Source organism: Phyllostomus discolor, chromosome 6, assembly GCF_004126475.2.
Source record: "Phyllostomus discolor isolate MPI-MPIP mPhyDis1 chromosome 6, mPhyDis1.pri.v3, whole genome shotgun sequence".
NCBI classification, from domain to species: Eukaryota; Metazoa; Chordata; class Mammalia; order Chiroptera; family Phyllostomidae; genus Phyllostomus; species Phyllostomus discolor.
Window position 1 is genome coordinate 35454535 of NC_040908.2, and position 23114 is coordinate 35477648.

General features: G+C 42.6%; 2 protein-coding genes across 11 annotated transcripts in view; one reads left to right on the plus strand and one right to left on the minus strand.

Annotated features, from left to right (window-relative positions):
- EML6 (EMAP like 6) overlaps positions 1–6304 on the plus strand; it is a 226943-nt gene extending 220639 nt beyond the window's left edge. For all 6 annotated transcript variants that reach the window (XM_036027959.1, XM_036027961.1, XM_036027960.1 and 3 more), the window contains 4 exons: positions 493–596; positions 1246–1399; positions 1811–1911; positions 3600–6304. In XM_036027959.1, the coding sequence (XP_035883852.1) occupies positions 493–596; positions 1246–1399; positions 1811–1911; positions 3600–3624 (384 nt within the window). In that variant the 3' untranslated portion in view covers positions 3625–6304. The remainder of the gene's footprint in view (positions 1–492; positions 597–1245; positions 1400–1810; positions 1912–3599) is intronic.
- The window catches only part of RTN4 (reticulon 4), a 79801-nt gene continuing 62375 nt past the window's right edge, over positions 5689–23114 (minus strand). For 4 of the 5 annotated variants that reach the window (XM_028514552.2, XM_028514554.2, XM_028514555.2 and 1 more), the window contains 6 exons: positions 22179–22386; positions 16858–16996; positions 7854–7923; positions 7334–7380; positions 7080–7138; positions 5689–6691 (listed from right to left, as the gene is read on the minus strand). In XM_028514552.2, the coding sequence (XP_028370353.1) occupies positions 6649–6691; positions 7080–7138; positions 7334–7380; positions 7854–7923; positions 16858–16996; positions 22179–22386 (566 nt within the window). In that variant the 3' untranslated portion in view covers positions 5689–6648. Of the gene's footprint in view, positions 6692–7079; positions 7139–7333; positions 7381–7853; positions 7924–16500; positions 16805–16857; positions 16997–22178; positions 22387–23114 lie in introns of those variants that run through there. The other variant, XM_036027964.1, reaches the window with a different exon arrangement.

Here is a 23114-nt window from a genome sequence, read left to right on the forward strand (position 1 = left end):
AGGGACTTCAGCAGTCCTCTGCAGCAGCTGCTGTCCCTGAGGAAACCGGCCTGACTTCTGACCAGAGGACCTTGGTTCACTGAGAACCGGGATCCCAAAGCCGAGTGAGCAGCAGCGGGACCTGGAGGCTGTGGTCCAAGCAGGCTGCCAGGCCCCGCCCTCCGAGGGTTTGACTTGGTAGGCCTGGGCGGTCCCAGCAGTGTGTTTCTGACAGGTTTCCAGATGATTCTGATGCTGCTGGTCAGGAGCCAGCCCTGAAACACTGCCGCAGGCCTTTGCAAAATAGTGAGAAAATGGGTGGAAAAATGCCCTGCTCATGTGGACTTCAAGTGGGCTGACCACAAGCTTGTAGCCTGCAGTTGAACTTGGGTTTTAGAGAAAAGCCCTGCGGATGCACAGGCTGGGCCAGCGTTCTGGGGAACAGCCCCCGAAAAGGGAGCCCGGCGGGCCAGGGGAAAGGGTGGATGGACATGGTTTCCTTCCACTGTGCAGGTGTCGACGGGAGCCTACAAGCGCCAGGTGCATGAGGTGCCCCTGGGGAAGCAGGTAACCGAAGCCATGGTCATTGAGAAGATCACCTGGGCCTCCTGGACAAGGTGACTGGAGGAAAACCCTTTTTGAGGAAAAGGCCCCAAGGGAGTCTCTTGTCCCAGGCTCAGCCTGCACGTCTGTGGGTAGCTGGGTCTGAAGAAGCGAGATAGAGCTGTGTTCTTTGGAGGTGGGGGCAGAAGGCTTCTTGGTACCAGTTTGGGCCACTGGATTCCATCTGACCTGGGCCTTGAGATGCAAAGTCCCTCTTTTTGTGTAAGCAACCCTACAAATCCCCACACCCATCCAGCCAGCAAAGGGAAACCATCTCCCAGCCCCTGACCAAGCCCTCGTGATCACCGGGAGGCGTGGGAGGGCTGGGACTGCCAGTTAGCCGGTAAGGAACAGTGCCTTGCCAACGTGAGGGAAGAGACCGTCGTCCTGTGAGCCTGAAGGAGCCCCACTCCTCTCACACATACACGTACTCAGGCCTATAGGGAGGTGGGGGAGAATCAGAGGTAGAGGTAGCTTTTCTTTTGAGGGTGAAAGGGACCCGGGCAGAGGACAAGAAGAGCTGGGGCAAATGTAGAGGGGCCAGAAGGGCCACACGGCCATACTGTCGTGGCGTAAAATAACCCTCGTACCCCTGAGAGAGGACGTCTGACTGCAAGAAGGTTCTCACAGATCTCCTCCTAACACCTCTTCCTGTTGGAACAGCATTCTGGGAGACGAGGTCATTGGCATCTGGCCGAGAAATGCAGACAAGGCTGATGTTAACTGCGCGTGTGTGACCCACGCTGGCCTGAACATTGTCACGGGAGATGACTTTGGGCTGGTGAAGCTCTTTGATTTTCCATGCACAGAAAAATTTGTGAGTCTTCCTTAAAGGAACCTCCCCACACTGCCCCCACACTCTGGGTTTTTGGCACTGTGCCAGAGATGGCGGCCACACCTGGACAGCCATCTAGAACCTAGAACATGAGGAATCTTGTTCCAGCCCTCTGGAAATTTGGCAACCCCTAACCTTTTCATTTCCCTCCCTCTGGAGGGGGAGTCCTGGAAGCCAGGAGAAGGGACGATGCGGGGTGGACAAAGTGGCTGTAACTGGGTCAAGTCGGAGAGGACAGCCAGTAAAAGGCTGGCTAACAGATTTCAGACCAAGTGGGAATCCTGAGTGAAGGAGGTTCTGGCAAGCGGGGACCTGTGTCCTTCAGGGAAAGGGGCCCACGGTTCCTGGGAGGAGCAGGGTCTCTCAGCTGTCTCCGTTCACTTTTGCTCACAGGCCAAACACAAACGTTACTTCGGGCACTCGGCTCACGTGACGAACATCCGTTTCTCGCACGATGACAAGTATGTGGTCAGCACCGGAGGAGACGACTGCAGGTACTGACCTTATTAGTCTGGCTGTTCGGCCCCAGGCCTGGTCTCCACTGCCCCTCCACACTGGCCACCCCCCAAGAGTCTGGTGGGTCAGGCTCTCCCAGGGGTGTGGGGAGGTGGTAAGGAGGACAGTGAACAGGAAATCCCATGAGTCCTAAGGAAGACAAGGTCCTTCCCAGTTTAAGGTATTTAGTGTCTGGTGACTTCCAAACCACGTCTTGACGGGACTGTGTCTCCACGAGAACTGTCTTGGGATTGGCGAGAAGCCCAGGGCATGCGATAGCCACTCTGAGTCTTGTTGGGTGGAGGGACAGGTAGGGGAGACCCAAGACAGCCCACTTCAGTAGGAGCTCCTGGACAAGCCATAGTGCCATTCTGGACCATCAGGTTACAATGTCCTTGATCCTTGTAACTTCCAACTGATCACCAGAATTCTTAAGATCGGTGATTAATCCACAACCAAAAGAGGTTTAAAAATAGTAATATTGAGCCTCAGCCTCCTGGGAAACAAGCATGGCAAGTGTTGCCCAATTTTACCTAAGAAACCAGTTGAGGGGAGAGGCCATTAGGCCCAGTGCAAGTTAGGAGCAGAACCTCAACCAGTTTACTTGGACTCCTAAGCCAGGCCTGCTTTTGACCTTAACCACTGTTCAGTGCAAAATGGGCGCATTGCTTTGCAAGGTGCAACTGGTCTCACAGTGATTTTGGAAGCCCCCTACTAGCTCTAGAGGTGACATCGGCCCCTTCAGCATTTCCAAGGCAGCTTTCTTCTGTTCCCCCACACTCCGCCTGTGTAGGGTGTGGGGGGACAGGACAAGCTCATTCTAAGTCACTCGGCTTCTCCACGTGTAGTTGAAGAGCTTTAATGCAACGTGAACACTGGTTTCTGTTTAGTCCAACCAATACTCTTGGGGGCAGAGGGTGGAGAAGAAATGCATGCATTCCAGATGTTTATGTGGTCTATGTGAGGCTGTGGAAAAGGCACTGCAGAGAATGTCAACCCACTTCCTACCGAAAAGCATTGTGTAGAAGGTGGCCCCAGAGGATGCCTGATGGCCTGCCTGCAAGCACCCATCTCCAGTGCCAGCTGCTGCCAGCACTTAAGAGCCCTTCAGATAGGACTGACAGCTGCTCCCCGTGGAGTGTGAACATCCATTCAGGACAGCACCAGCCAAACTGTACACAAGCCAGCAATGAGAGATGAGAGTAAACCAGTCACCTTGGTGCAGCAGATGCAGGTGACTTTTGATTGCAACAAAAGGCTTAGAAGTGGCCTTTAACATGCTGGGCCCCCAGGCCTTTGTAGCCCTGGGAGCACACTGTGATCCCTGGCTCCGATCCCTTCACTAGGAAGGGCTCTGCTGCTCAAGTGGAGTTGATAAAACCTTTTCAGTGCTAACAAGAGAGATAGTGTGAAGTCAAATTGCCAAAAGTCCTCACACTGAGCATAGAGACTCCGGCTGCTGAAAGAGCCACACAAAACAAAAAACAATAAACCTTTAAAGATAAAAAAGCAGTAGATCTTTAATTGGTAGCAAGATTTCTGGTTTGCCTTTTTTTTTTTTAAATTGACATGGACATGTTCACTGTATCACCAGAGCTTGACTAGAGCACTTGCAGGATTGTGCTTTGTCACGTGATAGAAGTAAGAGTCCAGCCCTGTAAAAGGACCGTTTGATCTGCTTTTCCAGTGTGTTTGTGTGGCGATGTCTATAAATGCCAGAAACCTCTCACTTTATTGCTGCTGCTGCTCCCACCCGGCAACTGCAGAGGCGGTGTGAGCCACCTCCTCGCCACCAGCTGCTGGAAACGCCTCCAATGCTGCAGGCCGCACAAGCTCCGCGTGCTAGCAAAGCGGTAAGACTGCGCCCAGACTTGGGAATCTCCAAAACTGTGATGCCAAGAAGGAAGGTCAGTTCTCAGATGTTAAGACTGCTTGCCTCTGTTCCTGAGACTAAAAACTATACGTACTAACAACACTGACAAAAAAGAAAAAAAAATCCTGATAATGTAGCCCACTGACAAAATTTAAAGCCTCATTTACCCTAACCAATATGTAGCTTTTAATTTGCATCAAAACTTTTACAAAAGATGTTTTGCTATTATGTTTCTATATACTTTCAAACTGTTCATTTTTACAAATAAGTTGAACAAGACAGCTTGAGTTAGAAGCACCCAAGTCCTAGAACTACTGATAGCCTCTGTTCTCCACGTTTAGCTTTCAAAACCAAATGAGCCATGTATAAACAAGTTGAGAAACTTAATTTTTTAACGTTTTGTTTGCAGAGTTTTATATCCATTAAGTGCCTTTGAAAGTTTCCAGTTGTGTGGGCTGCCGTCTCACCTCCCACAAATTATCTCCTTTCTACATAAGGTGCTAAAACTTCGAAACCGAGGAGGGCTACAGGACCCTTAGCAGATTCCCGGTCTGTCACCTGTGTCGTGTGTTTATGTCAAGGCTTCCCAAAGGAAAGACATCAGTTACCTGCTTGGGAAATAGTGGCTGTAGGAAGGTGAGCAACAAAGAAATACACTCAGGAGGGAGAGAAGGAATAGAATGAGTTTTCATTATGTTTAGTGCCAAACCCACAAAATCCAAAATAGAATTCAAATAAAAACAAATCTCTACCACAGAAGGAAAAAAACCAGTTCCAGGAAGACAAGCTGATTTATCTTGTTAAATCTAACACAGTAATGAATGAGGTAACCTGAGGCTGACTGGGTTTTCACCCTCCCAGAGTGGGGTTGACTGGACACACCACTGATTTGCTTCTGAACTAACTATATGGTCAAGTGTGGATTAAAAAAAAAAATTCTCTGCAGAACAAATTCCTAAACCCAAGCAATATTTGATAAATCAAGATTACAAAACAGAATAGTCTAACTTGGAGCTCCTCGGAGTTGGTTGGTAGCAGATGTGACTTGGACAGCATTAACCAGAAGACAGCGTCAAACCACCGCAATGGCACTTTCCACTCGGCCAGCCACCGGCAGGCGGGGCCAATGGCGCTCTCTGCAGGCGGGCCCGGGACCGTGCGCGCACAGGCGCACCACCGAGTCCTTCGTCGGCGGACTGATTTTGGATCTTGAATTACTACTGGCTAGCTGTCAGTTTAGGGAAAAGGTGAAGTGAAGCATTTTCAGTTAGATTATTTACCACGGAAGTGCTTCAGCATTCTAACGGGATTAGATCATTCATTAAGCTCTTTTTATATGCCGATTTATTAATGCCTTACATTAACCCACTGATAGGTTGTTGGGCCCACGGTTAGTCCTTTCGCAGTCCTACTTGTTTTCTGTAACCACGTGACTGGTGATGCCGAGTGATAACCACATCTGCCTATATTGTACCACTGACCTTCCATACTGACCGAATCTTGCATTGAACTAACCATGTGGAAGAACAATAAATTGATCAATGATATGTACAACTGTATTTAAAGAGCAATAGTGTCTGTGTCAAGAAAACTTCTTAAATCTTAGTAAATATTTATATGGTATGATTTTATGTATGTTCATAAATCCTGCACTGTATTCTATGTTAAAATATTGGTGCATGAGTTTATTTTCAATGAGCAAAGTATAAAAATACGTAATTTAAACATTTTTGGTATGTGTCAAGTAAATTTGTTAACATTTGTTTGTTTTCAAAGTAAACACAGCTGCACAGGAGCTGAAAACCTTTCTAAAAATCATTCACTGGTTGAAGCAAAGTCTATACCCCCTTTGTATATACTTTTAATCTGCTACAGTCCCATGAAACCAAAATACCAAGCACAGTTTAAGTCTATAAGCTTTATTGATACTTTGCTTTTACAGTTCACAATGCATTCCACAGATTTAGTTCAGTACAGCTTAAACCACAATTGTATAAATCTTCATTTTATAATTTCTTGCATAACAATGTTTGATATTTGCAAACAACATTTTTGGAAGCATTAGATTCAGTCCACAGATTCAGAGTTTGTGACAAAATTAACTACAGTGAGTCTGTGCATGAAGTTTAAATGGTGAGTCTTATACGCATGGCATCATTTCATGTTGGAAACAGATGGTAGTGCTCCTAGAAATATATTTTTTTTCTGCTCATGTATTTGAAACTACACACATATAACCAATGACTCTGAACGCTCAAGCACTGTGGGGAAGCTGGAAAGTAAAGGTCTAAGCTTTGTAAAACACTATATATAGATATATATATAATCTATATTTACTTATATTGGCAATTAATATAACAGTAAAATTCACAATACACCTAGAACATACCAGAAAGGCAGGCCTTTTCACTCCTGCTTTAGTGGTATGATCTCGTCTAAACATTTCATTTCAGAAAATCTGCATCACTCTACACAGACCATACACAGCGCACGAACTGTGAAAAGGGTTATTTTTTTTTATCCCCACTGTCTCTGTAATTCCCAAAATACAGCAAGACTACCTGCAACAAAGTATGATACACAGCTTTCTCAGATCTTGTTTTATTCACCAGTGCCTCTTACAGGAAAAACAAGTACGACTATGGTTCAAATCCACACATAGCAGCTTACAATACTTAAGGTGAAGAGCACACGGCAGTCCGTACAGGCACGTCCCCCTCGGACGCCGTGCCCTAAAAATGAAGATCTGCGAAGCTGCGCTGCATTGTCCAGGTGTCCTTCTTCCCTGACCCTCCCCCATGAAATCACATGAAGACCCCCTTTAAAGATAAACTCCTACTGTTAATTATTTCAGACTTTTTTTTCACTCATTTTTGCGCTTCAATCCAGGGATTTTTGCTTGGATTCTGCAAATGGAAAAGGGGGGGAGGAAAAGGTCAATGTAAAGAATTTTAAATCTGAAGCATCTCGTTTTCTGCTTCTTAAAATGCTATCCTTCAAGAACTACTTGTATGGCACTCAGCGTATGTAAGAAATGAAATCCTAAACATTAAGTTGCAAGCTATAATTTTGCGCATGGCCTCATGAGTTAGTTTTAAACAAAGCCTTAAAAACAGTAAACATAGAAATAAATTACCCAAATGTTAGAAAAAAATCTTTTGGCAATTGTATCACGCTTTAGGTCTGATTTGCTATAGTTGCTATGCCTGAAAGATGAAAATACTGCACTGTTCTCAAAGTCTAGTACGCCTTATTCTGAGTTAAAAAAAAAAGTTGCAGATTTTAAATACTTACTTAGCCATAGCATCTTTGACATTCTTATTTGCAAGTCCTAGACAATGATCTATCTGTGCCTGAAAGGGAAGTATAAAGAAGTTATTAGAAAATTAACATTGCTAAAGAATCTGATTGGCCATCACTATGACCCAATAAATGAAAGGTGAAAGAAACCACCACTTTTTAAGACTTTGGAACTGGCACTGATACATGTCCAAGTTCCACATAATAAAGTGAGCTCTGTATTCTGAAATCTGCAGTTAAGGAATTACCTGATGCCGTTCATAAATAACAGGAACGCTGAAGAGTGAAATCAGAGCTGAAAAAGGAAACACACAACCTTTAAAACAGACTGGTGTGACTGAGGGAACAAACACTACAAAGTCCTCAAACTAGAAACACTCTTAAGCTAGTCAGGCAGTGTTCCTAATGACGGAAAAATACACGGTCTCCTGGATGCACCTGCTGGTGTGGTGGGGAGCCACTCCAGAACAAAGAAGTAACCAAGGGAGGCTGCAAGAACCATTCCTGGCTTCTAAAACACGGGTACTACCTAGTTAGGTAGATTTATGATCGTACCGTCAGATAAGGCAACCCTCACTCCGGTTTATCACTGTTGGAGCAGTCTTCAGGAACTAAAGTAGCACTTCAATAAACAGCATCAGCAATTTATTTAAAGAGATCACAACCATAAACACATCTCTATTTTTCCTACAATATAAATACATTCCCCAATAAAATCTCTAAGCTCCCTGCACACAATTCTCCATCCCAATGTGTTTGTGGACTTACCCAAAATCAGTAGTGTCAGGCCATTGAACAAGGCACCGACGTAGGTAAATACCCACATCAACACTGCAAACTGTAAGAAAATAATGTTAGCCTATTAAAAAAATTCAAGTAAAGCTTCTTAATTAAGCTTTCAAATAAAAGCATCCCACCTAAATGCCAACCTGGTGGAGGCATATTCTTTGGGGACTTGGTAAAATACAGATATTTCGTTTCTAAGTCACCACTCTCAATTTAGGATTTCAGAATCCTAATTAGAACAACAGACTTGATTCATTTTCTCCGGAGTTCACTCTCAAGCAAATAGTTGACTCTGTTTTCTCTGAGATCAAAATATGCCAAAGGTACAACTTAATAACTCCAGTTCCAATACAGCCATCTAGCGCTTAAATGGCACGACTGAAAAGGCGCTGTGAGAATTCATATTAAATCTGATTTTAAAGTACTAACAAATTAGGTGAAGGTCTACCTGAGCTGAGTAAGTCAGACATTAAAACCGTAGACATGTGAACAGTAAACAAAGGGGCAGGGAGTACTTGTTATCAAGGAGACTAGGTTTCAGGCACCAAAAATATCACCCCTGGCACTTTAGTGAGGATCAGAGGCCCTGTCTGCCCAGGGACAAATGTTTTAACAGCCACAGTTAACCCTGGGAATGAGGACTCACACTTTTATACCAATTACTAAAATTGACCATTACGCTTCTTTAGCCACTGCCTTCTTTATTTATTTAACAAACACTAATTAAAGTTCTTATATATTAGTGCCAGGCACTGTTCTCGATGCTTTACAAACAGAAGCTCACTCACTTCTCCTGGCAACGTCAGGAGGCAGGCACCATTATAACTACGGCAGACGTGGACGCTGCAGAAATGAGAGGTCAGTCACCCGCCCGAGGGAAGATCTCACTGTCCCCTGTTCGTCGAGTGCGGCTGTCTGGGAAAGGCTGTGCTTCCAAAGAGTGATTTCCTTTGGAGAAGTCCTTTATTTCCTCTCCATACTTTATGAATGGCTGGGCAAGAGAACTTTGATGTTTTCTTCCAGTTCTAAAACTTGTTGACATCGTACAGTACAAAGACTCAATGACACTTCAAAGCAGTTCTTGAAGACTTATAACCACTGTCAGTCTGGATTCTATTAAATACTCATACCAGCAATTCCTTTGCTTCTTATTCTTACTAAAAGCCTTCCTGTGCCTGGCAATCGCTCTGCACTATTCACTAGTAGGTAACAAACACAGCAGCACGACACCACCATCTACAGGGATTATTGAGGTACGTGGAGCATGGTGGGAATGGGAAGGAGAGAGGCGCCAGCACCTCCACGACCCAGAGCAGGGACTGCTGGGCTGCTTCTGTCAAGTAAGGTCGTGAGTGTGGGCCACAAGGGCTCTCTGTCACGTGTGCTTTGAATATCATCCTTTAAAAGTGTAGAAACCATTCTTAGTTCCCAGGCTCTACGAAACAGGCCATCGGCCACTTTGCTCACCCTTTTGATCTAAAGCGTATCTTTCTCCCTGTCTTTCTTCATTCATCCACATCAGACCGTATGCCTCCCATGAGCTGGGTACTGAGCAGTAATCACGGTGTCAAACTCCAGTAAGCCTACTTCCTACAAGGTTAGGAAGACACTTTGGATTCCTCCACCGACTGTCAGCTCAACAAATAGCAACAGTCCAGCTACCCCTAAAGCTGAGTTTAATTAATGTTTAAGCAAACATACTCAAGCATTCTTAACACCTGTCCACTGAAAATCAAAAATTAAATGCTGCCCCTGTCTTAGCAACTGCTGTGGGGATACTAGTAAAGGTCTGAAATCCGACCCCAGTCAGCAAGCCTTTCCCTCTCACGCAGCTCTGCAGACTCTCATCGCAGAGCTAAGTATAACTTCTGCGCTGGAGCAAGTGTGCTACAGAGCAACAGAGCTATTTTCATCCATCCCCATCTACACATCTGAAGGGAACACGAGTCCACCTCTCCCATTTTAGAAGAAACTGCTTTAGCAATAAAGACACCCTATGTAACCGAATTCATATACGAACACACACAAGCAAAAGTAAGTCCTAGTTGGGTCACTAAGTCACTGCCAGGGCCCGCTCCAAACCCACGTGGAGAGAAGCCCAAGTCGCCAACACCTAGTCTGTCCAGGAGCTCAAGTGTCCTGTACTTGCCCCTTGGAGGACACTCCTAAAGGCCAGGCTCTCCACAGGCAGAGAAGAGAGCGGAGAGAGGCCTCAAGTGCATGTGGGGCCAGACAGGTGACATAAACTCGGGAGAGGCGGGTGGGGGGGAGTAGGCCTGGGGCAGCAAACACGGCCTTCTCCTCCTCAAAGAGGCGCCCAGCCGACTCCCCGCTGCTGCCAGCGACTGCTGCAGGCCCGAAACCCCGCTTTCCCATCTCAAGGGAGAAACCAGAAACTCACATTTTCACGATATCACAGAATTTTAAATGTTACAGCTAAGTTGGGAGAATTTAATACTTCAGACACCAAAAACAAAAATACAGGGTGAGGGTTTCCAGAGCACACTCCATCAGGAGAGAAAGGAGTGTGGTAAGAACAAGCGTCCAGCAAATGCACAATGACTGTAACTGTTAGTTATATAATAAAACAGCAACCACCTTTTTTTGGAACTAATATTAATTAGGTCAGTTCACAACCCCAAAATTTAGTACTGTTATTATCCCTATGGTGGAAGAAACCAAGACACAAAGATTAGGGATGTTGGCAGACCAGAGGTCACAGTGATCTCAGGTTGATCTGATTCCAGGATCTACACTGTAAAACCATCTACAATGGGAATTTCCTGTGAATACGCAGCTATCATAAAGAGACAGGAAAAAGGTCGATAAACACTTTTTTTAAAAAGCTGCTCTTATTTTAGACCTACGAATTCTATGCTATTCCATGGCAAATGCTTTTCAATATTAAAGCCAATGCAAATAAACTGTGCAAGTCCAAGCTGATCTCTCCCCAGGCAGGAATGAACCGGAGGAAAGAGGGACGAAGTCCAGCAAAGGTCTGACAAATGCTGAAAGGGGGCAAGGGCCGTGTCTTGTTTGTCTTTCCCTGCAGGGGAGAGGACATTTGCCTGTGTATCACAGACCTCACCAGAAAGTCCTGCAGGCCTTTCCTAGATGATACCTCCACGGAGGGGGAGGGGCACTTTTAAAGAAAATGAAGAGAGGGTACTTAACAGAATTTTAGAAATTGCTATGCCAATTCTGACATTTTCAAACTTTTTCTGCATTTTTAAACACTGGGAAGTATTTGACCTTTTTTGACATCTTCAGCTTCACCCGTTAATGTCACTTTGACTGCCTCTACATTCTCTCCAGCCCATTTCCATTCTAATTTTTCTGTGAGCCAAAGAAACCAGAAAGGAAACTGTCAAAGTGTGTATGTTAATAACTCCCCATAAGAGCCCGAGGGCTAGATTTTAATGTTGTTTTGGGTCAGCTATTTCTGGAGTGAGGCCTTTTTTGCTCAGTTTTGGATTTAAGATTGTATTCTGGAACATCATGGTTGCCATAGCTAGAAATTTTCTTACAATGTTAACATATATTTTCACTGAAAGTCACAGAACTACCATCATATAGAACCTAGTCTCTATCACTCAAAGCCATGTAACAGAAAAGTAAGATCCTTTGCCTAAAATAGTGGGTCTTTTTATTTATTTTTAAAGATTTTATTTATTTATTTTAGAGTGAGGAAGTGAGGGAGAGAAACACCAGATTCTCACACACCCCCAGCTAGGGCCTGGTCCACAACCCAGGCATGTGCCCTGACTGGGAATTGAACCTGCAACCTTTCAGTTTGCAAGCTGGCACTCAATCCACAGAGCCGCACCAGCCAAGGCTAAAATACCTGGTCTTAGTAACTATTAAATAAATTAGACTTTTTCTTGGGATTTGACGTTTCAAAAGTCAGGAACCTTCTAATAAAGTTCAGGGCCTTACTCAAGATGCTCTGAAGCTGAGCCCCGAAGGGATGGCCATATGCTTTTCCTTTATAGTAGGGAGTGGGAGGGCAGTGGGGAGAAACCGGAGCCCAGGGTGCAGGGGTGTCCAACCCACGTCCAGGATGGCTGTGAATGCGGCCCAACACAAAATCGTAAATTCACTTAGAACATTTTTTTTGCTCATTAGTGTTTGTGCATTTAATGTGTGGCCCAAGCCTACTCTTCTCCTTCCAGTGTGGCCCGGAGACACCAAAAGGCATCCACCCCTGGACCTCTTAATGCCACAGCTTTTAAGATGGTGATCCTCCATACAGTATTCCCTAAAAAATGAAATCACAATTTCATGGGATGGGACCCCCCTCCCCACTTCCCAGGTATCAGTAAATTTTACAGCTTCCCAGGTGGTTCCAATAAACAGCCAACACTGAGAACCACATTTTACAACAGGAACCCCTACCAAAGACCCCTCACACAGAGGGCCTATCACAGAAATAGAATTAAACCTTAACCAGATGGTTTAAGTTTGTTCAAGTATCTTACCAGTTTTCCGGTGGTAACAGGTATTAGTTAAACAAGGTTGACAAATACTAGGTTAAATCAAGTTCTCCAGCCTCTTTCTGACTTGTCAGGCACTAAGACACTAACATACATTAGACCCTCTAAGTCTTAAGACAGGGATCCACACCCAGCTTTCACAACTTAATTTTACTAGAGAACATTCCTCCTCTACTTCCCCTCTCATTTATTCACCTCCCCCACCACCTATGTCTGGTACTTGATTGAACAAACCCACTTTACAAAATAACTTTTAAAACAAAGTCTCGTCAAAACGTTGAGCTGTGGTTAAATTTTATACTAATGTCTGAAATAAGTTCTACTGACTGGAATGAGGAATATTTTTTCAGTGATTTTGCCCTTAATATTTGCCTAGAATTAATCCTTTGAGAAATGGATTGTTGCTCAATCCATGGACACTTGAAATCTTTTCTAGGACTGAGAAGCTTATACTCAATTGCAAAGGAGCAAAACAAGTGGAACAATTAGACAGAATTTAAAAGGGGAGGTCTGCAGAACCCATTTTTCCTGGCCCAAGTCGCCCGCCAGGAGGAGACCCGGACCAGGCGCAGGTAGCCACTTCCTCCCGCCAGGTCTCTTCATAAGGCCTAGTGAGCCCTGAAGGAACAGGCTGCTCCCTCACACTGCCCACAAAGAGGCAGTGAACAAGCAGAAGCAGTTGCTTACCATGCTAACACTTGTGGCTCTAAAATTTTTAATTTCTGAAGAAGAACGTTTCAAATAGAAGTAGTGGTAATTGTGACTCAATCTAGAAATGTAGATTATATAAATTTGAGGGTGCCAAACCTTTATGAAGACAGTGAGCTATAGAGATCTTTTAAATTTTTGTTCAAAAGCTATTATTTTAAAAGAGCCATAGAGATGGATATGATGTTTATTTTCTAACTGAAAAAAATCATAATTCCCATTACATCTTCTTGAAATTAGGATAGTTTCCATTTTCCAGCAGTGAATCATATAAAATCAAAGTAATTCCAGTCAAAAGCTGGTTCCTATAAAATTTTCTAAAACTCCGTGTTCCACAAATTCATCTGGTAGCAAGAGAGACTGGGGGCAGTTACTGTAAACTTTCCACACATTTAAAATTTGAATATAAGGAAATAAATAAATAAGGACAAATAGATTTTTCCTTGATATTGAACAGGGTTTAAAAAATGATAATTTAGAAAACCATTTTTTGCTTGCTTTAGGGAGACACACTATGACTCTCCTACCAACTACTATGGGTAAAAGGCAAATAGTAATAGTCAGAAAAAAAGTCACTCTCTTTTTTAAAATGCTGTGTATAGAAACAAAAAGGGGTAAGAGTGACGATCACTCAAGGAACTCTTTCTAGAAAGAGAATTAAGTCCTTTTTATGAAGAGCCCAAGAGCATCTGTATCAGCTTTTTGTCATTAAGGGACATTCTGAGCAAAGCGTCCTGTGCTCTAAGCGCCCTATTCAATGGAAACGGATGCAATGTTCACTCCTCACACACAAGGGCAGTGAGAAAGCATTGCCCAGCGTAGCAGAACCAGAGTTTATCAGGAAGACCCTGCGCAGGTATAGTCAGCATCAGCACACGTACTCATCACCTTTGCATCCAGAGAAAAAGATCCATGGCCTTACTCTTTTGCCTTGATAGGTTTTGAGACTTAAATGCAAAATTCATCCTCTGGGCTAATATGTTGAAACAACTGTTACTTATTTGGAGTGCTGAAAAACTGAAAAGAATTGCCTTCAGGGGAAGTCACCAAGCAGCTTTCCTTGAGCTCTGGACTTGCCAGAAAACACTACTGAGAAAAACCATTCATATATATTTTCTTCTTTTACTTTTTCCTTTCAAAAGTACTGCTAATCCTTAAAAAGGAAAAGTAATAAACTATATTTTTAATGCAAGTCCTTCCCCCAATATTAACAAAGAATGTCTTAAAAATATAAGAACGCATCATAAAAATAAAATGTTCCAGAAAGTAAATCTGTCTCATTATGTGCCATTTTCCTGTTTCCTTCAAGTCAGCAAAGTCACCCAAGGCAAGAATCTATCGAGTTTAGTTTCTCCCATTTGTGCTAGCTTCCTCATGAAAAGCATAATTGCTTAAAAAGTACAAAAAAAACTAAGGTAATTTTCAAAAGAAATTTTAAAATGAGATTTAACAGTAAAAAGAAATTCTTCATCTCATAAAGGTTATTTATTCATAATTTCCTCATATCCTACTTTCAAACATCTGTGCAAAACAGTTTTAAAGGTTTTTAAAGTATTCAATCAGACCTCATCTCACATGTTCTCACTCCCCAGCCTGTGCACATAATGCCCACCCCACATCATGCCTGCACATGAGACTGCACACGGGTTAACAGTAAGCTCCGCAAGAATAGATAAGCATTCTTTTGACTAAAGAAAAGTGGAAACCTTAAACTCGAACTTATAAAAACTGGAACATAATGAATCATTCTCAGATCAATCTGTTTTTAAACAGATTTCTTCAAGAATGCCTCTTCTCTCAAGAAAAATGTTAAATTAAATTATAAACATAAAGCTGCCTTCATAGCCATACTACACAAACATGAAGGATGACTTTTGGTTTATATCTGCTGTGATTTTTATCACGTCTACAAAAACAATGACACTGCCCTCCCGCTGCCCTTGCTTGGAGTCACCCTCACCATTCAGAGACAGTCCTTTGCTGTCTGAAGCTGTGCCACTATTTATAGCATTTCTTCTCAATTTCCACCCACAAACCCTTCATCTTAAATGTACTAGTACCTCCTCTTGAATAACTGTTCGTACATGCTCTCCCCAACCCTCAGGCTTCACAAAACAACCATCACCTAGGTGAACAGGAACAGGTTTCTTCTGGGACCCACACAAGTAGAGGATGCTAATTCATCTACTCCAAAATGTTTGTTTCCTTTTGAGACGAACTGATCAAACACCCCAAATAACATAGCCATGATCCTGTTTACTCATACACTGACATCAAAGCACTACTAAAGTAAATTACCATATGCAAACGCCCTATACAAAAAAGATAAGAAAAGGAAACTACATTATTACCATTAATGTTATTAGTAACTAACTGGGGTCTGAGTCTTAAACTGACAGAGGCACACAGCTGAAAATCAAGTCCATCTATTGGCTTACTAAAGCTAACATGTCTGTTAAAAGCAATTTGGGCATTTAAATCTATTCTGACCAGCCCAGAAATTGTTTCACTGGTCTAAAGGCCCACTCATCCTATTGCTGTGATATCCTTGGCTTGCATGATAAATTGCAAACCAGTGCATTACTCTTGGAAAGAAACAGGATAATTACTACTACGGTACGTTTACATACAGGCTTAGATGGGAAACAAGTCTGCCTTAAGCAGAGTCATGGGCAATAACACAAAAAACTCAAGTTCTACATAAAGGAAAAGCACTTAGGTCCCCAAAGCCCCACTGCCGGGGGCTCATGTTACATGACTGTATACTGGTTTGAGTCAGTCTGAACTTTGGGAGAGTTTGTAATGCAAGGTGAGAGAGACTAACAGCTGCTATGCAGCAAGATCCAAAATCTCAAGAAAAACTTCCAACAATTACCAATTAAAGGTTAGCTGAGGTGTTTCAGAATATTAAAGCTCTTCCAGAATAAACACGCTGAGAAAGGGTCCGAGATATGAAATAGCTCATGTGTGTATAGGAATCACATACGAGGTAAGAAGAAGTTACGGTAAACGCTAGACTCTACAACAAAATCAAACCAATTGAAAGGACAAAGCCTGCGCCATCTGCCGAGCAGGCCGCTGACCCTGTTCAACAGGACTGCCCTTTTACTCTTATGAGCTTATGTCCCCAGGACTAAAAAACACTAGTGCTCGAAAGCAAGAACAGACCATGACTACCACCCCCCACAGCTGCAGGCAAAGATGACAGTGGAGGAAACTGCAGCTTCCGCAAAACCACCTAAAACCTCCAGGCTGCAACGGCCCCGGCAGCCCAGGGGCCACACAACAGCAACCCCCACCCTCTTATAATCCAATTATAATCCAATAAAAGTTAAGGGCTGCACCCCTCAGTGCTGGTACGTCTCTCCACACCTAGCCCTTTCCCTCTCTTGGGAAAGGAAAACAAAATCTTGACTCTGTACTTTCTCCTCTTTGTGAATTCTTTCACAGCCCACCATCACCTACCACACTAACAGATTCAATCACACCTGGCATTAAATCTATTCATCTTCATTCTTATTGTCAAAAGTCCCTTTAATTTTCTCACTTTCCCTCTTTATGATTTCCAAAAGTATGAATTTATGACTTATCTTCTTTTAAAAAGAAAAGTACTTTCCTCCGTGTTAAATATCTGAGTGGATTCTGAATTTTGAGACCCAAGTTCACTGTAACGTGATTTCACTACGTCTTAATCATTTACCTGGATATAGAAAAACAGAATGACACTCCAAACTCTTTTAATATGAAACTCTGGGTATGTCCAAATGAAAAGCAAATAGACTTACCTTCAGAGAATCAACTAAGTCATCAACCAAGAAGAGGCGCCTGAGTTCCTTTATCGTGTAGTTCACATGGCCCAGCGCAGAGCTGCTGTACTTCTGAACCAGCTCCTCCGACACGGCCACGTCGGCCTCCAGGTAGGCCCTAGAAAACACACCACCGTAACCGTCACCGCTCGGAGCGAGCCTTCCCTGGGTGTCTGCATTCAGCAGTTACGTGCCTGTAACACAAGGTGTTTTACCATAAAAGCCTTCGGCTGTCAAATTAAGCACAGTGTAAAAATTCACCAAGGAAGGGCTATCTCACTGATACATGCTGTCAGCTGACGAGCACAGAAAAAAGGCGTTTTGAACAGGAAACGAATCTTCCTGTTTCTTCCAACTGGAATCTTAAGGTCTGCCACCTACTTGGCAGTGTAACTTTGGAAAGTTATTTAGTCTCCCCTCTAATCCTCAGTTTCCTCATTTATAAAATGGAGATTATCACAAGGATCCCATTAGTAAAGTGCTTACCACAATCAGACACAAAGAAGTATCAATAAATGGTAGTCATTATTATGAATTTGTTTTTTTCTTCAAGTGGACATTATGTTGTTTCACTGAGTTTTCCTAGCAAAATTCCCATTCGTTTCAAATACTACAGTCTCCCAGGCTGATTTATAGGGGAATCTGCCCAAAATGTTAAGCCCCAGGCTGTGAAATGGTGTCAACAGTACAGTGGCAACCCCAGTAAAACATAATATTTAGATACCCTAATCCATACTGGGATAGCTGGAATTGTTCAATTTAAGAAGACAACAACTCTAATTGGGGGGTAGTTGAGTCTGCGTTAATGCAAGGAATTGCTTCATTAGTTATGTTTCAAAGAAGCCATTTTATCTTGGCAAAGTAGAACCAAATTGGAAGTGCTAGGCATTCTCCCCAATCTGTTGGAAGTAGCTCCTAATTCAGACGCTCCTCGTGACTTCCCCACGACAGTAGACGTTATTTGTATCAAAAATGACATTCCTCTTTGATAACTCTTTTTCTCCAGTTTTACCTCTGCAATATGCCCCCAATATGTCTCATTTCTGTCCTCACTATGCATCATGGTAGTTCAAGTGCTCATTGTTTACAAACTGAAATACTCTTATCAGTCTCCAAATGAACCCCTAATCTGTTAACATCCTACTCCCTTCCCTTCAGCCAATGGTGTGTGAGTTTTATTGGAGCTTCCTAGATAGTGCTCCGGGTCAGAGTTCCAAGTCTGTATACAAATTAGAGAAAGAGACCTTCTGAAGTCCCTTCAGGCTCAAACATTGTGATTCTATGGTTCCAACTTTCTTCCAACTGGAGCTCTCCTAAATCTTTTCAATCTTATTTTCCACTACTGACTATATTGCAGCCAAAATGAACCATTCATCCAACATTCTTAATCTTAATGCCTCTGTTGATCACAGCTTTCCCAATCCACAATGCTCTCCACACACCTGGTGGCATCATACGTGGTCAGTTGGCTCCATCTCGAATCCCAGCCATACCTGAAGCTTCTTTTGCTCTCTCTTCCGCTAACCCTGTTATGTAACTCTAACAATGCTTTGTTTTGCATTGTTCTTACAGTATTTACCATATCTAGCCCTTAACATGGACATGTGTATACTCATATATTTTTCTTACTAGAATATAAACTGTTAAGTACCAGAAATATATCTTTACTAATACAATGGTCTAGCACACTGTTATTATTAATGAACAAATATTAAGCTATTAATACCAGGTTAAAAACCGTCTAAGATGTGCAACTCCCTTTAAATCAGCAATAATGAATTTATGCATCTTTGAGAAATACAGAGAAGCGGCTGACAGAAGTGTGGCTGGCACCCTGCTTCTTTGTGCCACCGATGCTGTTCTTGCTGGAGGCGCGATGCCTGGCACGCAGACGCAGAGGCAGCCCTCTCCACCAGGGCCGTTCTGTGGCCCTTCGCATTCGCCCGGCTGGCACTTCTGTTGTTTGTGCACGGCCGGCACTGCCGTCACTCTTTTCCAACGACCGCAGGACACATACGAGCTGCATGACATCATCTTCCCTAACGTGACCAGAGAAGTTGGAAAAACTGTCCAACAGGCTTACACTGGCGTATTGGCTAAATTCACTTTATGATGACTAGGAGGACATATAATGACCTATGCTTAGAGCTAAGAATAAGGTGTTTCTAAGGAAATAAAGAGTATAGAGCCCGGGCTGGTGTGGCTCAGTGGAGTAAGCACTGCCCCGAGATCCAAAAGGTCACTGGTTTGATTCCCAGTTAGGGCATGTGACTGGGTTGTGGCTCAGTCCCCAGGTGGGGGCGTGTGAGAGGCAACTGATCAATGTTTCTCTTCCTCCTTCCCTTCCCACTCTCTAAAAAATAAATAAAATCTTTAAAATATATAGGTAAATATTAGTAATCTTCTCCAAAAGTCTTCTTTTAAAATCCAATGATGTATACAATTTATATTGTAGATAATTTAGAAGTTTTGCCATGACAATGCTTTTATACATTTCAATATAACTAATTAAAAACCATATTCCTTTTATGACTTATGCAATGATATGGCTCTGCCATGTTAAAGCTGCAATTTCAAGTTCCTAACTTCAAGTTTGTTTCCCCCTCTGCAAAATGGAGTAAAACCACCCATCTATCTTCAAGTTGCCTGTACATAAAAGGCCAGACACATAAGAGCCATTCAGTAAATGTTGGGTTCTCCCCTGAACTTATGTAACATTATTACTTCATCAATATGTAGAGAAGGCTAGAGAGAAACAAATCACCAGTCTTTACAATAAGTAAAATAATATAGGTCTCTTCCTGTAAGCTGTGAAAACCAATTGGGCCTACCCACTAACATCAACTGGATAATGTTCTAGGTAGTTACATTCATGATACTTATCATGTCAAAATACATTTTTAAATGTTTCCAACCTATTTTTAAAAATTGTCCATATGTGGCCCTGGCTGGTGTAGCTCAGTGGATTGAGCGTGGGCTGCGAACCAAAGTGTCGCAGGTTCGATTCCCAGTCAGGGCACATGCCTGGGTTGCAGGCCATGACCCCCAGCAACCGCACATTCATGTCTCTGTCTCTCTCTCTCTCTCTCCCACCCTTCCCTCTCTAAAAATAAATCAATAAAATCTTAAAAAAAAAAAATTGTCCATATGTGGAACAATTACAGAACATTTCACAGCTATACTCAGTGCAATAGGGAGTTAACTCTCAGATCACTGTGAACCAGCATCAGCTAGGTCTTGAAACCAAACGTAGAACCAAATAAAACACATGACAGACTGGGGCATCTGGGGAGCTTTTTCAAAAGGCAGCAGCAGCATGAAAATGGGCACAAAACCCTAGAAGGGACAAATGAGAGACAAGACAAAGACATCTGAATTTCATCCTGTAATGAACAGAAAGCCCCCACCCCTAAAAATGCCACAGAAGTGTTGTTTGAGGAGAATTAAGCTGACAACATCTACAGACTTAATAAAGTAATCTGAGGTGCCCAGACACCAGCTTGGTGACAAGTGAGGCTCAGCCCAGGGAGGGCAAACTACTTCTGTAAAGGGCCAGGCAGTAAGTACAGCATTTTAGGCTTTGAATTCCACATGGTCTCTGTCACAACCACTTAACTCTGCTATTACAGCGTGAAAGCCGCTGAATGACTGAGTATGGTTGTGTTCAATAAAATTTCATTTACAAAAGCTGGCAGCAGCTGGGATTGGCCCAGGGCTGCTGTGTGTGGACTCCTGGTCTAGACTGAAGGAGAGGGGAAGCCACAAAATTTAGTTTTTCATTTATTAGGAAATGGAAACAAACGAAGATAACATTAAAACTGGGACCCTGGTATCAGGATAACGGTGGTGCTACTGAAAGTTTAAGGAAAAAAGGTTCACTTAAAGATACAATGAATTAGTGGTCATCAGGGGCAGGAAGGGCAGTGACTGCTAATGAGTATGAAATGTTTTCGGTGTGAAGAAAATGTATGCAATTATATGGTGATGTTGTACAATTCTGTGAGCATACTGGAACTCCCCCCTCCGAGTTTTATGTGAATTATATCCAGTTTTTAAAAGGAGTGGAAAAACATGCTAAGCATGCAGTGAGTGAGGCAGAAGACCCAAGCTAAGGTTTGTACCATTCAGCAATGAGATACATAATGCCAGTATGTATACTTGTAAAAACAAAGGCAGCAGATGAAGGTTTAGAGACAAAGAGATGCTGAAAGAAAGGAGCTCTCCTAAGGAAAACACCAAAGTAATGCCTTAAGGAATGAGAAAAAGAAACTAGATAGAGAAGGAGTGGCAAGAAAAGACACAAGCATGACGAAAAAGCTAACAGAAAAATATAAACATACTATTGGGAAGAAACATACTTCTAATATTTAGATAGTATAAAATGTAAGCAATAAAGAAAATATAATTCTCACCAATCAAACCTAGGAGGGGGGACCCCCCAAAACAATTTATTTATAAAAACAATTGTGTATTTATTCTTCCACGTTTAAACTTCAGTCAACTTCAAAGTACTCTCTATTTGATGCAATACACCTATTAAAACTTTTCTCCACCTCTCAAAACAGTTTTTAAACTCATCAATTTTGATGCCTTTTTGTGCTGCTGCCATTTTTTGTTTCACCTCTCCCACATTGGCAAAATGTTTCCCTTTGTAGACCTTTTTCATCCAGGGAAACAAAAAAAGTCACTGGGGCAAGATCAGATGAATAAGCAGGGTGTGGCATGGGGGGTCAGCTGTTTTGGTCAAAAACTGCTGAACACTCAGCATGGTGTGGGCAGGTGTGCTCGTAAATCACCCATCATGAAATGGGCAAACGTGTTCAAAGAGTCATCAAAAAAAAAAAATTCACTGAAGCTGAATGCCTCTCACAACACCACCAGCTGGTACACTGATACACATGGGTTCCTAGAATGCTCACCTAGCAGGGAAGCCTGTACTACAAAGGGCCCGCCCTCCAGAAGATAATTCCATTTTTTGAGGGTCCCCCCTCATATGTTAAGCTATACTTCCATTACAGTAAAATTAGCAACCAACACCTACTTCTAATAAGTATTACTACTAAGTAGTAGAGTTAGACTAATGATATACAAACCCAGTTTTTTACACCATGAACCTATGAAATGACCTTTAGGAAATCTTGAAAGCAGATGATTTCGGTATAGCTTTTTAGCAAAAATGTGCAATTATCTTTAAGCAGTAAAAAAATGCATGCCTGTAACTACAGAGAGTAGAATGAAGTCTTAACATAAACCGGGTTCACAGTTTTGCCAAAGTTTGCCTTGTTTTGCAGACATCTCACCTGAACGGGTGGCCTTCATCTGACTTCTGGATAGCCTGGATCACACCCTTATATACCCTAAAGCTGATAGTCACCGAGAGCAGGGCCAGGGCAATGTAGGCCGTTACACTCACAATGCTGAACACTGTCAATGAAAGCAGCAGGAACAAGCTGGCACCAAACACCACTCCAGTCTTCTTAATGTCTCTCCAGTAGAGGAGGTCAACAACTGAAAATGTAAAATGAAGAAACCTGACATTAGGACATTATTTTAACCATCTGAATTTGGCACATTTATATTTGTTCCACTCACACCATAAAAAAGGTCTCTAGATGAAGTAAAGCCAAAACCTACTTAAAGATTAACCTTAGACACTATTTTAAACCCGCTCTAAGTTGTATATTAGAATAATACCTGCATCTATTTGTTTACTGTAAAATGTTTTTCATGCAAATCTATGTCCTGCATGTCCAAATCATTCTGGCTATAAGGTTTATCAAATCAGCCCTGGCTGGGTGGCTCAGTTGGCTGGAGCATCACCCTGTACACCATAAGGTTATGGGTTCCGTTCCTGGTCAGGGCACCTACCTACGTTGCACATTCCCCAGTCAGGAGTGTACAGGAGGCAACTGACTGATGTTTCTCTCTCACATCAATGTTTTTCTCCCCACCCCGCAAATCAATAAACATTCCTTGGGCGAGGATTGAAAAAAAAAAGTGTATGAAATCTCAAGCCCACCATAGCAGACTTCTAATAATCCAAAACAACTTTTCTTAAAAGTCATCTTGAGGTTTTCATTGTCATACATTGCATGGCATATATTCAAATAATAGAAAAAAAATCTTAGCATACAATCACTAAAATGACATACTTCAGTGACACAAAAATTTATCTGCAAAAACAAATCACTAATTTAAAAAGTGTTGAGAAAGTAAAACTACTAAAAACTATTAAG